The sequence below is a fragment of the Recurvomyces mirabilis genome (assembly GCF_035927965.1).
Source record: "Recurvomyces mirabilis strain CCFEE 5264 chromosome Unknown scaffold_24, whole genome shotgun sequence".
In the NCBI taxonomy this organism is placed as follows: domain Eukaryota; kingdom Fungi; phylum Ascomycota; class Dothideomycetes; order Mycosphaerellales; family Teratosphaeriaceae; genus Recurvomyces; species Recurvomyces mirabilis.
In genome coordinates, this window is record NW_027041958.1 from 405,875 (window position 1) to 422,675 (window position 16,801).

The window sequence follows — 16,801 nt, forward strand, 5'->3', positions numbered from 1 at the left end:
CTACCCTACACCGTACAATCTCCTGCACACGCCACCGTTTCGTCTCACAGGCCACAGTTCTATTCCAGGCGGCAGCGACCAGCAATGGCAGCCGGCGACACCAACAGCAATGGCTCAGTCGAGCTCCCACTCGGCCGCACTCGCACCGAACAGGAAGAGCAAAAGAACAGACCAGACGAATGGAAGATCGAACAAGGTCTCCATGCTGCCAGCCTGCCCATCCTCGACCAGTCTGGTGATCAGATACGTTATGTGAAGCCCATGGAGTACGAGCCGTGGAAGGATGAACGTGCTATAAGAGCAGTCGGGAATCCCGAGGAGTTGTTTAAGGAGGAAAGGGAGGGATGGAAGGGGTACATCGAGTGGGAGGCATATCCTGAGAAGAAGGCGAAGGCGGCGAAAATAATGGAGAGTCAAAATGTAGGCAGGCGTCGATCATGACCATGTGATGGATATTGTGGTGATCCTGACGTATGCTTGCAGTTCCCACCACCTCCGGAATTTCAGCTTGGGCCGATACCAGGCACCAATCCAGTGCTAGAGGGAGTTCGATGGAAGCAGTGGCATTCTGCTGTGGGAGGACCATTGACAGACATACCGGCCATATCGTGGGATATTGTGAAGAAGGAGAAGCATGAGGAGATGCTTCATCTGCTAGAAGTGAGTTTGGGTCTGCCATTGAACACCTCATGACCTACGAGATCTGACAATCGTCTAGTTTCCATACAACGGGGAAGGTATGGCAGTCTCAAGATCTGCATGCTGGGCCACTTCTACAAACACTGACTCTCTACAGCACCAAAGCGTCTCGTCACAGCCAAAGACATCATGCCGAACTCACTCCACTTTGTGCGCAATCATGGTGGTATACCAGTGATCGACAAGGATAAGTATTACTTCGATCTGGATGGCCTGGTCAAAGAAACTAAGCGATTCACCCTAGACGATCTGATGGACGAGAGCAAGTATCCACGCATGGAGCAGACCGTCACGATACAGTGCTCCGGCACTCGCCGCATTGAGCAGATCAATCAATACTCTGGCGAAGGCGACGAGATGATCAATGCTCCATGGGCCGAAGGTAAGTCGAGTGCAACCCACTCAATGCCCGCACACCTCTTGCTAACCAAATCGTAGGCGCTATAGGAACAGCCAAATACGTCGGCGTCAGTCTGAAGAAAGTCATCAAAGCCTGCGGCGGCTTGGTCTACCAAGGCAATCACCTTGAATTCTATGGCGCCGACACCTACTTCAAGAAGAACCAGGTCCATAACTACCTAGTCAGCGTGCCCTGGTCGAAAGTAAAGGCCAACGAAGTCATGCTAGCTTGGGAAATGAATGGCGAACCACTACCTCGCATCCACGGCTATCCTCTCCGCATAGTAGTGATGGGTTACATCGGCGCCCGCAGCTGCAAATGGTTGTACAGAATCAAAGCCATCGGGCCCAACCCCTCGCCAGCACCTGTGCAGAGTCAGGAGTATCTATACTTCAATCAACAAGTCGGCAAGCACAACCAGCGCATGACAGATGGCATTCAAATCCAAGAAATGCCCGTCAGCTCCGCGATCATGATGCCCTGGACGAAACAAATCGTCATCCACAACGGCAGCATCCACTGCAAAGGCTGGGCATACAGCGGTGGTGGACGTTGGCCCGAACGAGTCGAACTCAGCGCTGATGGTGGCTTCTCCTGGTACGCCTGCGACATCGCCGACATGAGTCCGAAGCGCAAATTCGCCTGGCGAACATGGGAGATCGACCTCCCATGCCAAGTCGAAGGCTGGATTGAAATCGTCTGTCGCTGCTGGGACAACAGCCTTAACACGCAGCCGTTGAACGTCCGGGCAGCGTGGAATTGGGGTCTGCACGTCACTTCTTCGGCGCATAGGATAAGTATCTATAGTGTTAACAAGACGCGGGAGAGGACGAAGGCGAGACTGGAGGATTTCGCCAAGAGGGGGGTGTCATTTGCGCCGCTGACCGTGCCGACGGAGCGGGCGATTCAGGATTTCGATGAGTATACTAGTTGGGTGAATAAGCATGATCCGAGGGATGCGGAGAATGTTTACAAGGAGGAGGATTTGTTTGATGATTGATGCCGCATCAAGCCTGCGAGGAGCCACCATCTCGGGACGGACTGATATGATGGTTCATTTGCTTCTCCTGTAGAAATGAGCAATTTGGATCTGCAACATAAGTCAGCGCACCGATAGCCACGAGTGTGCGGTTGTCGTGCGTCCGATATCATACCATACCTAAACCAACACCATAGATAGCTTGTTACCCGGATGAGTATCCCGATCATCTCAATCAAAGCTGTACATCTTACTGTTCGGTGTATTAGCTTGTCTTACAAGGTCTGCTTGGTTGAACGATGTTGCCTATTCAGCCTTCTATCGCGCATCTCGTCTCGATACCATCCCTTTCCAATCATGCTCGTACGCGGAAGGGAGTATCGACATTGCCAGTCGTTGGCAAAGTGTTTGTTAGGAGAACGGTCAAGACCCGAATCACCAATACCGCTCTGTATCCACGGGATTGCTCCAATTGACCGCGTCCCATATTCGATCACTGCTCCAATTGACCGCGTCCCATATTCGATCACTGTTCGGCAATCTAGTGCGACAGATCTGTTCGGACGGCGTAGTGCTATCAGTTGGTCGTTTGATCTCATACATCTATCAAGAAGGTGCCACAAGTCATGCGTCTAGTCGTTGTGATCCGTAGGTCTGTATGCGCGTCTGACCAGACTTCGTAGCGGGTTCGTTCCGATCCATTGTGGCACAACCGGTATCCCACGATATCGGTTGGTGGTTCTCGCAGACGAAAATCGTTCACTATACGATATGTTGTGCCCACGGGCTCGATGTCGCGACTGACGAGTATTGCAAATCGACCGAGCGTCTTGCTGGGTTCGTCGCTCGTGCAGTGTAGTGGTATGATCCAGAATTCGAGGAGTCCTCGGTCTGGCACGCTAACAGACATGGCCGGCGCTGTAAGTTGGAGCGTGTTCTGGCTGATAGTAAGAGGCTCACTTCGAGATGGTAGACGGCATAGGACGTCTGTTGACCGCGCGTAACTCAGTGGATGCCCCCCTAGCAAACGATTGTCCGTGTGCACGAATATGGTCTCGTCCTTCTTCGTTCTAAGAACTTCTTCCTGCAGTCGAAGAAACGCCCTCGGTCCCTCGCCATATAACAAGGGCATGTTGACTTGAAGGAGCCCTATAAGACAGTACGACAGATCCTCTATCCGCGTGGTCTGCCGCCGAGATACCCAACTGAAGATTTGGGCGGCGGATAACGAGTCGAGATTCAGATGATAGAGGCTGCGACATTGAATCCCGGTCGCATCAGCTAACTCCTGATTAATGTGTGCCGTATGCGGCAGTTGGTCACACTCATCGCCATTGCACTTGTGATAGGCGAATTGCCAATCGGCAGTGCAGAATAGTATTCGTCGCGGGGCGAGGAGTTCCTGTAGAGTCCAGCCACGACCGAACCAGACACTTCTCGCAAGTTGTTGGTGAGAAGGTCGGGTTGGTGTAGAGTTGCTGGTGTGCAGATCGTGCAAGTGGACAAAGCAGATGCTGGCGTTAGCATACCACTGAAACATGGAATTGATCGCCTCGGACAGGTCTGCGCTGCTACGCTTGTCGATGCAGCAAGTGTCGATCCATACATGCTGTATCATGAGAATCGGGCCACTTGCAACGAAGCTGTTCTGGCTTTCAACCTCCTCAGCCAAGTCTCGAACCCAGGTATTGTACCGGCGTGTGGCATCAATCAGACGTGCTACCTTCCAGTAGCCCGAGCTATCCTTCCGCCGAGCCTTACGAAAATCCGAGAACGTGATCTCGCCATGGGCCCAGCGGTGTGATAGTATAGCGTATGGAGGAGTCTGCGCATCGTAGTACTCCTCGAAGGCAAGAGTGTCAATATTGATCAGCCTCATGGAGAATGTGAGAATCTACTTCCGCTCTTGAAAGTACACTAGATCTGGTTGTCTTGTTATTGTCAGTATGAGAATTGTGAAGGTGATTGACGACGTTGTGACCACGGAGACACGCAGCTTTTCCACCTGCTCGACAATGGAGGTAGAAATGTAGACCTTTGCATTGGATTCATAGGAAGATGGAGTCGTGATGTTGATGTTGAACACGAAAGGGCGCAAGTCACGTGTTATCGTGGCGGAATCTAGATGCGCTAGTTCTATCTTATCTAAGCTGCGCGCGACCAAGACACACGCGCCTTGAGATGTTGATGCGCACAACATCACCTTGCGCGGACGACATCATATCTTCGTTGTTGAGCGTACAACCATCCTCATCCAGACCCGACTGTATCTATACCCATTAGCATGGCGTCTCACATGGTTCACGACGAGAACCAGACGACTTACGGGAATGGTAAGCCGAGCGTACTGCCTCCAACTATTGTGCCACCACGACAGGCATTAGGAGACCGGTCACCGAACATCAAGTCAGCTCAAGATGTCGCTCCGATAGCAGCCTTGCTCAAAAAGAAGCCGATGGCGAGCAGTCCCCTCAAACGGAGCTTTACTGCAATGGTGGAGAATGAAGGGGGGTTCACGTATCTGAAGAGCAGGCGATTGTCGGGAGACAAAGTGCTCAGTGATGTTGCCACCTCGCGTAATAGTACGCACTCGGTGTTCCAGGCTGGTTCAGCAGAGACTGGGGAGGCTACGCGGTTTCGCCCAGTGGAGGAGGCAGCGTTCCAGAAGGTCGACCTGGTAAGATGAGGATAGCACAGATGTCGAGGACCGTGACGCTGACTTACTGTAGGATACAGCTGACGTACCAGTCATCCAGGAGCTCTCACCCACCGAGCCCAACACACCGTCAGACGATGGCGAGGTCGGACAGCACTCGTCCGGGGACCGCAAGTCCTTCTCCTCGCTTATCAACTACGACCCTTCGTCACAGACTAGCCACCTGACAATGAGACCAACTTCCAAGTCTGAGATGCTCAAGCTGCGACTACGCGTCGCGATATACAAGGTTCGGACTAATCAGATCGACATACCCTTCCACCAACTAAAAGTGGAGAGTTCTCTCAAAGAAGTCAGAGCGAGCAGTAAGGCCGTCGAGGAAGCAGTCGCCGAACTACGACGCGAAGCTCAAGCTCGAATGCCGTCACAAGGCCTTCCAGTGCCCAAGCTCTTACCAGCGCCAGTATTACTGCCAACGGCGTGCAGCAGCCGCATGATATATGGGCCGGCGTTGCCCAGCTCGCCACCAGATCTCCTACCGACAGACCGCCTACGATCAGCCGATGATGAGCTTTCTGGTTGCGATCATCGATATTACAGAGACCACCCACGCAGTCCCGAGCGAAGACTGCATCAAGATGAGGCGGAGCTTACGAGCAGTGTGGTCAAGGGTAGAGTCGCGGAGGGACTGATCGGCTTGCGCAACGCGTTGTGAGGCAGAGTACTGTCACTCTGGGAGGCAACTCGTCCCGCGACCTTGTATCTCTGCTACGGGAGATGGGATAGATCTTTCTGACGATGTGTATACCATCAAGAAGCACTAACAGTATCCTTGTAGCACCTGCTTCGGACCATTTCACTACTTGTCTAAACTTCTCCAAGCAAGTGATTGTGCAACGCTAATCGCAACGATGTCATACATAGACTACATTAGGAAGTGACCGAATGGCATCTCGGCCTGCAAGATATATCACCGATCATGCCCGATAAGCGCACCCGGCACCATGAGCTGTGTTGCCAATCATCCGAATCCCGTGACCGCCAGCATACGGAGCAAGACATGGCCAGCAGAACTCGTGCCGGCAAGTACTACCTTCATCTTCGTCAGCTCGATCTCGCAGCACACCCAGACATCTCGACCTACGGAGGACCTACAAGTCATATGATCACACCCCCCATCCTTCTTGATATGAATCGTACAGCTCGGACAAGCCTTGGTATGCCTTTCGAGCCACGACTCCGTCGCTCGATCTCTCCCCGCCCGTTGCTTTCGCGAACGATACTGAGAGCAGGTCTGGCCTTCGTGCATCGGGACCTCACAGGACGTGCAGTAGCGATATCCGCAGGCTTGGCATTGGAAGATGTGGCCGCTTTCGTGGATTACGCCGTTTTTGCAGCTGGCGGAGGGACATTCGCGGTATTGGGGGTCGGAGCGGAGGGTGGCGAGGGTGAGGTTGTCTAGGTATCTGTCATGGTCTCAGCATGTGGTGTGATATATCTTCGAGATCCGTGATCCATGCTTACCGCGCATATCTCGTCGGACTAGCTCGACGTTTGACTTCTTGCTCTGTTAACACCTCTCTACATCCACTCTTGACGCAGCGGACATCAGTACTATTTCCTTCTACGGCTACGCGAACGTGCTTCTTCCAGCAGCTAAGGCATGAGTCGTCTCCGTGGCTCTCCTTCGTCCCAGCATGCAGAGCTCTGCTGACGAATCGGGACGTCTCTAGATCTTCGAGACATACGGCACAGCTTTTAGTTCCGATCACCCTCGGGTCGGCACTGACTTGAGCCTTGGATGGACTGTAGGTTTCCCGTTCATATGTCACTATCGTTGCCGCTGCAGAAGCAAGATCGAATGAACGATCGATCTTACTACCATATACCCAGGCCTCGCCATGGACAGCTTTGGCTTCTGGGGATGAATCACTAAACCCGACATGCGAAGAGCCCTCTCCATGGCTCGCCGAGACTCGTCGCCGCCACATCTCAACGTCGTAAGACGGCTTCTGCGGCGGCACTCGAGAAGATGACTGTCGTATATCATGATGTACTGGTCGTCTTTTGAGCCTGGTGGTGTTTGTAGGTGCCTCCGCTGCGATGTAGAAGTCGTTGCATGGTTGTTGTCTGTACTCTGGGGGAGGCTCGTACCTCCATCTTCTTGACTCGGACTGATAGGAGAAGTCTTCGTTCCGTGTCGATAATGCTGTCCGCTCTGTGCGGTCAGGAGGCTTTGGACGTCCAGTTAGGAACCTCCAGAGGTAGCCACACATGATTCACACTCTTCTTCTTCTTCAACACTGGTTACCGAGAGACAGAGAGAAGGCAGTAAGGATTGCTTACTCGGTGTATCTGCAGAGGAGCTGCAACAAGATCACCTCTGGGACCACCAAGCAGATCTGCGTCGATAGTAGATAGCTTTGGCTCCTAGTACCGCCTCACAGCTCTCGGCATAACCCAGGAAAGACTTTACTCATCAAAGGCTACAAGCGGCCTCACAACGCCCACATACGTTACCAGGCATCACATTATTCTCATCCATGATACCGGTCCTGAACCCAAGCTATCAGCAGCAGATCATTAGGTCGATATAAGCTTCGACCAGGATAGGGCGTAGCAAGGCGATTGCGAACCGCGCAAAGCAAAAGTCGACGACGAGGCTACTTCACGGCCTTGTGCGAGGTCGGAGTAATAAGGTGCAAGGCTGAGTAGGGATGTGAGGTTATGCAAGGCCGAGACGAAGTAGCAATCAGGAATTCGTGAAGCCTGAGGCCGCTTGAAACAGGAAAACCTTCTTGTCATAAATGCAGTCTTCTCGCTAAAAGGGTATCTTTACACGCTCAAGATGCAGTCTCGCGGCAATCGCTATGCAGAATCATATCAACAGATTTGTGCCATTCTTCTTCATGCCTGCCAAATCGCTCCTGCAGCTATTGCAATATTCCATAAACCCTTTTCCAAGCTCGCCCTCAACGTCGACTTGGCTTTGCTTTCCCTTCTTGTCAGAACCTGTGACCATCTTCTCGACTTTCATGCACTTCTTCGTTTCGGTGTACAAGTACTCCTCCCATTCTGCTTCCACCACATCGCGCTCAACACGGTTTACCACTCGCAAAGCAACGAGCAGGTCGTGTCGATATCGTGCTAAGGAGTCCCGGGTATGATGCAGACGTACGCTCCCTTGCGACGATGCAGAGGAGGGCTGAGAAATCGATGACGTAAGCTGGTCTGTGAAAGTCGTAAGGCAGGTCTTGCCATCTCCTCGATCATATGCGCCGGCCGCCATAGCTGTAGCGTTTCCTCCTGCTCTGAGTACCGTCTGTAGCTCCGGCTGAGCAATCAACTCGTTGATGTCGGAAAGATAGACCGCTCTGCTAAGCATTGGCTGAGGCTTCACGCCCACACGTGCCATGAACCGCCCAGCACTCCGGTCTTGCCACCAGGTAAGTCCTTCTCGGTAGCCGTACCAGCTGTTGTACAGCGCCGAGAACGCAAGGAGGGCGATAAGCAGTGTATGCGCCGTGAAGACCCCAATCATGCTCTTCGAAAGTGCCATTCCCACATCCATCATCCACCCAATACTCCTCAAAATCTTCTGCAGAACATCGTCAACAATCAATCGTGTAAGATTGACAGGTTTGGGAGCCCTGGACTTCATTCCACTCAGACTGTTCCCAAGCTTCGGTATGCTGGCAGCGTCGATCTGCTGTGCTTCCGTCTGCTGGCCTACACTGCCGAAGATCTCGATCGCGCGGTTCGTTTTGCTATGATGACCCAGCTTGGCGACTTGATCCATAGCCACGTTGCTCAGGTCCAACGCATCAGCTTCCAGACTATTGAGTGCCTGCTGCTCGACCAAATGCCTCACATACAACCACCTAGGCGCTTGCGTCCAAGTCATGGCTTGAAAGATGGCAAATTTGCACTTACTCTTCGCCGTATGCGTAATGACCATCTTCGTCGTTGGGGTGAACCTCGAACTATAAGGCAGCTTCCACGGTACCTTCGTGTTAGTAACGACATAGCACAGATGATCATTATACACATCAATTCTCTGCTCGTCTCTCATCGGGGTAGCTTGCTCAGCACTGCTAAATTGCCGAGTCCAATGCGCGCCATCGCCTGCTTTCTTGACCCAAGGACTTTGTACCGTCTTGTCAGCCCAGCGATTGCAGTACAGGAGTTGGAAGACGGCGCTTTTGTCGCCGAAAATGACGTGGAAAAGGGCTTTGGCGCTAACGTTGAAGTCGCGGCTCATGCTTGCTTGCATGCCTTGGGGTGAGTATATCACGGCTTGGGTGGGAAGTTTGAACTTCTGGACTTCGCGGCCGGTTTTCGCTGGACCACCGCGGTTGTCGAAGAGGGTGCCGTCAATGCGGAGAGCGGTCTTGACGTTGTGTTCACGACGGCCATTGGGTGTGCGTTGTTGGTCTCCTGCACGGGTGTCAGGTGTCTCGGGATCGTATACGACGTCTTCCCAGCTTTCGACACTGGAACTACGCTTTGGATCTTCACTCTCCATCTTTATCAGCGTCTTCAGCACTTCTTCGAGTGCGGCAGGCTCTTCAGAGTTGGCGTTATGCACAAGGTAGTTCAGTCGCCTCTGCAGTAGCCGCAATGGTTCCAGGAAGACCTTGATCGTGATCCTGCGCAGATCTTCCTCGTCCTGACCAATTTCGCTGTGGCGCGGTCGCATATGCAGGTACAAATAATCACAGTCGCGCCCAGGTGCCGCGGTGACATCAGTGATACCACGTAGACTCGCGCCAGTCACCAGCACCAAGCCCAGATGATTCGAGTAGAAGTAGACTTCCTGCGATGTGATGTAGACACGACCTGGGAATTCTTGCTCATTCGGATTCCAGGTAGCTCGAAATACCAGCACTACCTTTTCGTTGCGAGGTGCCGATGGAAAGAGCATGCGGAATTGTGCTTGTTGTGCCTTCAACGGGAGCGGATAGTAGCTCGGGAACTCGTCCTTGTCGTCCGAGAACACGCTGCGGCTAGAGAGTATTACGGGTGTGTCAGTGGCTATGCTGAGAGTCTTCCGATGTTTGATGCCAGCTGCCAAGTCCGTGTCTGATGCCAGCGGGTTGGATGACAACGTAGCCTGAGTGTCACGCCCACCATCCATGACATTGACATCGTCCTGTGACTGGACAAGAGATACCATTCGTGAAGGCGAGACGGAAGACATCTTTCTCTCCTTCTTCGGTGGTTCAAGACCGAGGCGATTGACATATCCCCAATTGTTGCTGCCCCACAGGTTTGCCATGAGACCAGATGGCATACCTGACCCATCATTCCCTCGACCCAGATTGACCCCCTTTTCGCCACTTACAATAACGGCTGTGTGGCTGAGATTAGTCGCTGCAGGTGGATTGGCCAGCGTGCTGGGTGCGAGTGTGCTATAGGGCATAGTCACACTGCGCTTCGCTGCTTGGTCTTGGGCGAAACCGGGTGTAGATGGTGAAGCTACTGGCGCAGCACCAGGACCCACAGGCAAGACATTATGTGAGGCCGAGATGAGACTGGCGATACCACCAGCTGGAGATGCAGACGACTGGTACTGTCCAGAGGGAGCACTTCGCTTCGACAGATCCAGCTTCGACATGATGCGAGCAGCATGCTCTCTGTTACCTTCTCCAGGCTCGCGCTCCAAGCTGAGTACTCGGCGTGCAGAAGGTGGTGGTGGCTGGCTGACATCGAAGCTAGAGCGGCTTGCAGCAGGTCCAAAGCTTGCCTCTCGTTCCGGCATCGACACCTGTGAGGGCGTCGAGTCATCGGCGCCATGTGCTGTATCTACCTTTGCGGCAAATTCTGGAGCCACCGGCGGGCTGATGGCAAAAGCTGGGTCGATGCCACCAGTACCAACGCCAGGACTGTCAGTGCTTGCTGGGTCTTCGAGTGCTTTCCGCTTCGCCATCTCGAAAGCACTGATCCACTCCGTAAGTTCTTGCTGTGTCTCAGCTTGCAGTACAATGCTGCTATCCTTGGTCTTGACCTCGAAGCAGAATCGGCGCTCTTCTTGAAAGGCCGGACGCACACCACATAGTAGCACGCCTATGCGTTCGCTCTCTTCGACGCCACCGGATCTTGCTCCTTGGATGAGCCATCCGAAGATGCCGTTTTTGACGAAGAACCAGCGTCGGCTCCAGACCGTTCGGGCAGGCTTGCCTACCGAAGTCTTCTGATAGAGCCAGCTTTGCTTCTCGTTCTTCTCCGTCTGCTGAGGTTTGGCGGGACTTGCCATTCCACTTGCTGTGCTCGCACCGGTGCCGAGATATGGGACGGTAGACGCTGCATAATCCTCGAGCTCGCGACTTGGCTTGGTCATGGATTGTGCTTCGTCCTCAATTTGCCGTCGTGCCGTCAGAAGCTCGCGCTTGAATGCTCGTTCGCTGTTCTCCATCTCCCTGCTCCAGCCTCGTACTCGCTCCATCTCACCAGTCCACTTGGCGAACAGACTCGCGTTACCCTCCCGAGCACCCTTCATCTCCTTCCACTGATCTGCAAAGACTCGCACGATCAACTTGTCCAGACTCGCGCGTACAGTCGGCGCAAGGACACAGAAATCCATGCTTGCTTTAAGATACGCCTTCCGTGCCTCGTGGAGCTGGAAAGCATCTTCCCGCAAGCTGCTGGCCTCCTTAGTCTTGTTCTGACCGAGATACCTCGAGATCACATGATCGAACGTCTTCTGGGTGGATTCAAGCGCTCGGCGTGCTTCCTTGAAGTTCTTGAGCTCGGCGTTTTGGAATGCTTTGATCGGCTCTACCACAGTACTATCGTACCGCTTGGCACCTTTCAACATGCTACCCCACCACTCCCTTGCACCTTCCCCATATCGCCGCATGGCCAGCAAGGTGTAGTCATGGTCGAGTGCTGCCTCGCTGACCTGTGCCGGGGGAGCAGACTGAGTGAGGAAGTTGTTAACGGCATGTTCCAATGTGCTGACATCTGCTGCGAGTTTAGTCGCCGCTCTGACATAGCCATCAAGCCATCGCTCGATGATGTCAATCTGGTCCGCGAAGTGAAGTGACGTGGCTCGGAATGTGGGAGAGTCGAGGGCGGCTTCTTTGAGCGTCACTGGGATGAGGTTTAGTGGTTGATTGACTGTTGTGAGTGAGGATTGTGAAGTGGTGGAGTCTTCATTGTCGGCCATTATACTACTTGATTATATTATACAGCGTATGTACATTGCCGTGCATGACTCGGAATAGAGGAGCGATAGCAACGATTCGATCAAATGTCAACTGCTGACATGATACGCGTCAGAAGGTGATGCCTCACAGATCAGGCCAACTTTAATGCCAAGCCATGATGCCCGCCCGGCGCACGGCTCAGCGCCGAATTTGCTGGAGCTTTGGTGGTCGATCGCGTTGAAGACCTCGCACTCTTGCTACTGACGCCAGTCAACGATGGACCAGATCTGCTCGTGACGGATCCAGACACAACATGGCGAGCCAAATCGCGAGCAAGGTATGCACTCCATCCACCCACTCCCACAGTCACTACAGAGATAATCCTGCCTGGTCATGCGACCACAATTCCTCATGCATTGGCATTGGCTGACATTGGTGCGATCTGCAGAATCTCTACGACCTCCTGGGTATGCCATTGCATTGCGAACAACAACAATGAAAGGAGGATCATAGGCTGACATCACACAAGGCAACGACCCCGAGCTCGACCCTGACCGCGAGCCCGAGCCGCCCACCAAGGCCATCGACAAGCCTGTCCAGAGGTCTGGCAAGCGCAACGATGCTGCCGATGCTCCACGACCTGCTGCGGGAGGACGTGCTGGTGCGCAGGATGTGCAGAGGCGCGCCGACCTAGGTAAGGCAATGCACATGCTGGATATCGCGACGTGGTAGGTCAACCATACTAACATGGTACTACAGCCGGCGACCGCCCTAACAACAACCGTGCCGAGCGTCGTGATGATGGCATGCGCCAGGATCGTCACTCCGACCGCCTTAGGGGTTCGTCACCACTTATCAGAACTTGACTGATCCCTTGCTGACGTTCTTACAGAGCCTAGGGAGCACCGTGGAGGCGACATTGACGGACGTGGCCGTGGACGCGGAGGACGCGGTGGGCGAGGCGGCCGTGGCCGAGGCGAGTACCGCGGCACTAGGACTGCCCGCGACGATCGCCAGAACCACTCCGGCATTGGCGAGCACGACAAGCAGGCTGCGCACGGATGGGGCGCCGAGACTGGTGCTGGCGAGTGGGCTGATGAGAAGGCCGGCGAAGCCATCGCCCAGGCCGAGGGCAAGGACGAGCCAGGCTTCACTCCGAACACCGACGCTCGCGATCCCGCGTTCAGCAACGGCCCTGACGCCACTACCGGTGAGGCTAACGCTGCTCCCGCCGAGGAGGAAGACAAGACCAAGTCCTACGAGCAATACCTTGCTGAGCTCGCCGAGAAGCGTCTAGCTCTCGGCTCCGGCAACCAGGAAGTCCGCAAAGCCAACGAGGGCTCTAAACAGAAGTTCCCAGAAGGCACAGCCTTTTCCCGCAATCCAGAAGAAGAGAACTTCTTCTCTGGCTCTGGCGGCAAGGCCAAGAAGACCAAGGAGCGCACTGAGAAGGAGACTGTCCAGCTTGATGGCCAGTACTACGCTCCCGTCGAGCAGGAGGGCGGACGTGGCGGACGTGGCGGTCGTGGCGGCAGCCGTGGCGGCTCCCGCGGTGATCGTGAGGGCGGTCGTGGACGTGGCGATCGTGGTGAAGGACGTGGTGAGGGACGTGGACGCGGTGGTCGCGGTCGCGGGGAGGGCTTTAGGGGAGGACCTCGTGGCGGTGGTGAGCAGCGCGGTGGTGCGCCTCGTGGCGGTGGTAACTTCAACGCCCAGGACAGCTCCGCCTTCCCAGCTCTCGGTGCTTAGATGCGCTCTGCATCACACTACACCACAGTGTACCCGGTCGGCACGCCATAAGATGTCACGGTGGCAAAGGTCTACTTACTACAAATCGCACAAGTCCGCAAGGCATGATGCGCAGGTCATGAGCCTGCTGTTGCGTTGATTCAGATATAGGTTTTTGCACAGTATCATCGATGTCACAAATCATTTTCGTTTTCAGAACAAGCACTTCTTGGTGCAAATGTACAATCGTCTTTGTTTTGACTTCGAAAGCATGCCAAGTATACCAATACAGGCTTGCTAGTCCGACTTTATGCTTCACCGACTGACGAACAAAGCTTACTTAACGCGAGCTAACATGCCGTTCCATCCGGAGCTATAGGAGCCGGTCTCTCTAAGATTTAGAGCAATAGATAAGCTAGCTACGTATCGATACATATCATATCTCGTCGACAGCTTTCCATCATCCATTGCTGATGGACTCGAGAAAAGCTACTACAGTCGCAGTCCATCCACACCTAATCTGCGCTCAAAAGACTTCAAGCAAACATGGCTACGGCACATGATCACAAGGTAGTCTACCGCGATGCCACCACCTCGGATCTGGAATCAATGAGTACCATGGTCCCTCGTTCCTACAGTCCTGACGCCTCCCTGTCGCAAATCATCCCAGACACTCCCAAGACACGACAATGGTGGGTAGAGACTTATCGCCATGCTCTCTCCGACCCAGCAGCACGCCTGCTATTAGCAGTTGACGGCGAAAAGACCGTCGGTATCTTCATCCTACACTATCTAGGACCAGACTCCCCATCCAGCTCGAGTAGCGCTATCACGTCCGTCGTCCCACTTATCGAGGATCACTCGCCTATTCTGGCAGAAGCTCTGAAAGATCTCAAGGCCGGAAGGAAGGAGTTGATGGGTGGCGAGCCGCATTTCCTTGTCGAGCTCGTGGGCGTGGACGCTGCCTATCAGAGTCAGGGCATTGGAAAGGAATTGACCCGGAGAGCGTGCGAGGTGGCGGATCAGAGGGATGCGGCGATTTATTTGCGGACGAGTGCGGCAAAGGGGTACTATGTTAGTAAGGTCGACTTGGGGTTCGAGGCGCATGGGAATGGAGACGAGAACGGAGGGACCATAATCAGGGCTAGAAAACCGAAGAGGGTGGATGGTGCGGTGAAGTGATCATCCTCTGGTGATGACGTTCCCAGGACGTATGGTACGGGGACTTATAGAAGAACTGAATCCTCACTCCTGCCCACGAGTGTCTGATCGCGTTGCTGCACCCGATGTTTAGTAGAAAGATACATCAGCTGTTCCTTCTTCGTCAACGCCGGACAAGATGTGGTGAAGATTGTCAGTATTTACAGGTGCTAGCTAGAAGAGTCCAAAACCAATGCACACAATGATGTACACACTCCCGTTTATATACAGGCCATGCTACTTCCGTGCCGGCTGATCACCATCTTTGGGTGGCTCGAACCGCTTCCGTAATGCCTGGATCATCTTACCAAACCAGTAGAAGTTCAGACATGTTAGCGTCGTGTTGCTGACCAGATACGTGAGGAACAACCATGTGGGCACGATCTCCGCTTCCGTTCGCCAGGCCTCAAGCATATCGGACGATAAAAGCCAGGTCTGGTAGCTGCCCCATACCAGTCTTGCGCTGAAGAAGGTCGAGATCAGAGCGATGCCGTTGTACAGCTGGAGGTTTGAGCCAGTCAAGTGAAGCTTGTCCAGCAGCCAATGAATATTGAGGAAGGGTGTCGAGAGGTCGTAAAGGATGAAGTTCACGCCATAGTAGTTTGCAAACGGTCGCTGTGACTCTGATTAGGATACGAGCTACTCATTGAACGGCAGTAGGACTTACGAATCCGATCATTGTAATCAATAACCCGCAAAAAGCGTGAGCCGCTGCACTTGGCCCAAACTGACCCGCATATCTTGATGTGACGTAAAGATCCCAAAGGAAGTACCCAGCAGCGTACGCCTGCACCTTTCCCACTCTAGCCGAGTAATCCCATAATCGCTGATGAGCAGTAGCATTCGGTCTTGTCGGATCCGTGAAGATGACATTCAAAGCATGGTAAGAGATGAAGATGGCTTGAGCAAATCCAACAGCTCGGGCATCCCAGTTTGCTCGGGATGACTTCGATAAGTGTTTGTACGTCTTGGGTGCTAGCCAACGAGATACCGCGGGTGAGACGACGGAGTAGAGTCCGTAGTAGATTCCGGCTGTGGTGAGGATCTGGTTGGCATGTAGCGGAAATGTTTGGAGGTGAAGCCGATTGGCTAGACCCACTGCCCAAGGCCGAACGGCACCTTGTTGTGACATCCAGAGGCTTTGAGGTCGTTGTTGCCGGGGTGCGATGAAGTCTTTGTGTCTGTTGCGGTCGACATGAAGCATTGGCCAATGGTCCTAAACACTAGTGTACGGTTGCTCCCGGAAGCACATTTAGAGGACCGCTGCTTCACTTCAACTCTCGACACCATGTCCTCAGAATGGCAGACATTATGGCGTTGTGGTGTACCCGCAAGTTGGCAGAAGGTGATGTGAGATCATAATCTGATTGCACTCCCTGAGAGTCGTAGTGTGCTGCAAGTGTCCTTGCTACCACTCTCCACCGGACCCTTGACTCACAAAGCATGTCCCGGATCAATGGTTAGTATATACACGAGATAGTGTGGCATATCAAAAGCTTTATGCTTTCTTCAGACCCTCCCAGCTCGTCACATGCATCTCTCCTGGACTACTCTCGGAACCTGTGCGGATAGCAAACAGGAGCACGTATCTGGCGAAGGCAAGACGACATCAAGCAGCCAGGGTGCAGGAACCAGAACATGCGCCTTGTACCCTGTCCGAGCAGACAAGGAGCTCTGGTAGAGGACCCTGGTCCTGGTCTACGACCTAAGCATCATTAAGACCAACAAGACTGGTGAGTAGCTGACACTTCAAACCACGGATGTGCCGTACATCAGTGCACTTGACTTCTCTACCGATCATGCGATCACTGTCAAGACGACCACTCTAGACTTGGGCGATACTGGCCGCACGACGGATCTGTAAGACTCCAATCTTGTCCAGTCTCGTGAGTTTATGTGAGGAGCGGCGAGCAAGTGACGATTGTCGGCCTCGCGGTCCGCAAGGTATGGCTTCCCGGCTATCTTTCTTGCTTCGAGATCGAGAGGGCTGA

The 16,801-nt window shown here is 53.7% G+C and overlaps 6 protein-coding genes across 6 annotated transcripts; 4 read left to right on the forward strand and 2 right to left on the reverse strand.

Annotated features, from left to right (window-relative positions):
- Positions 1-84: 84 nt before the first annotated feature.
- Positions 85-2,099, forward strand: LTS14_008273 (uncharacterized protein; the record flags this gene model as incomplete). The annotated part of the gene is made up of 5 exons (XM_064840961.1): positions 85-420; positions 484-660; positions 719-737; positions 797-1,081; positions 1,138-2,099. 5 exons carry the CDS (start codon positions 85-87, stop codon positions 2,097-2,099), a joined length of 1,779 nt encoding a protein of 592 aa, XP_064691598.1.
- Positions 2,100-4,362: 2,263 nt separating this feature from the next.
- LTS14_008274 (uncharacterized protein) lies at positions 4,363-5,449 on the forward strand (the record flags this gene model as incomplete). The annotated part of the gene is made up of 2 exons (XM_064840962.1): positions 4,363-4,755; positions 4,808-5,449. The coding sequence occupies 2 exons, from the start codon at positions 4,363-4,365 to the stop codon at positions 5,447-5,449; spliced, it is 1,035 nt and encodes a 344-aa protein (XP_064691599.1).
- A 2,163-nt stretch (positions 5,450-7,612) lies between these two features.
- Positions 7,613-11,902, reverse strand: SIP3 (SNF1-interacting protein; the record flags this gene model as incomplete). Its single annotated transcript, XM_064840963.1, has 1 exon — positions 7,613-11,902. The coding sequence occupies one exon, from the start codon at positions 11,900-11,902 to the stop codon at positions 7,613-7,615; it is 4,290 nt and encodes a 1,429-aa protein (XP_064691600.1).
- A 293-nt stretch (positions 11,903-12,195) lies between these two features.
- Positions 12,196-13,631, forward strand: LTS14_008276 (uncharacterized protein; the record flags this gene model as incomplete). The annotated part of the gene is made up of 5 exons (XM_064840964.1): positions 12,196-12,219; positions 12,331-12,349; positions 12,412-12,576; positions 12,642-12,722; positions 12,775-13,631. The coding sequence occupies 5 exons, from the start codon at positions 12,196-12,198 to the stop codon at positions 13,629-13,631; spliced, it is 1,146 nt and encodes a 381-aa protein (XP_064691601.1).
- A 525-nt stretch (positions 13,632-14,156) lies between these two features.
- Positions 14,157-14,792, forward strand: LTS14_008277 (uncharacterized protein; the record flags this gene model as incomplete). The annotated part of the gene is made up of 1 exon (XM_064840965.1): positions 14,157-14,792. The coding sequence occupies one exon, from the start codon at positions 14,157-14,159 to the stop codon at positions 14,790-14,792; it is 636 nt and encodes a 211-aa protein (XP_064691602.1).
- Positions 14,793-15,047: 255 nt separating this feature from the next.
- LTS14_008278 (uncharacterized protein) lies at positions 15,048-16,014 on the reverse strand (the record flags this gene model as incomplete). The annotated part of the gene is made up of 2 exons (XM_064840966.1): positions 15,048-15,425; positions 15,478-16,014. 2 exons carry the CDS (start codon positions 16,012-16,014, stop codon positions 15,048-15,050), a joined length of 915 nt encoding a protein of 304 aa, XP_064691603.1.
- Between the last annotated feature and the right edge of the window lie 787 nt (positions 16,015-16,801).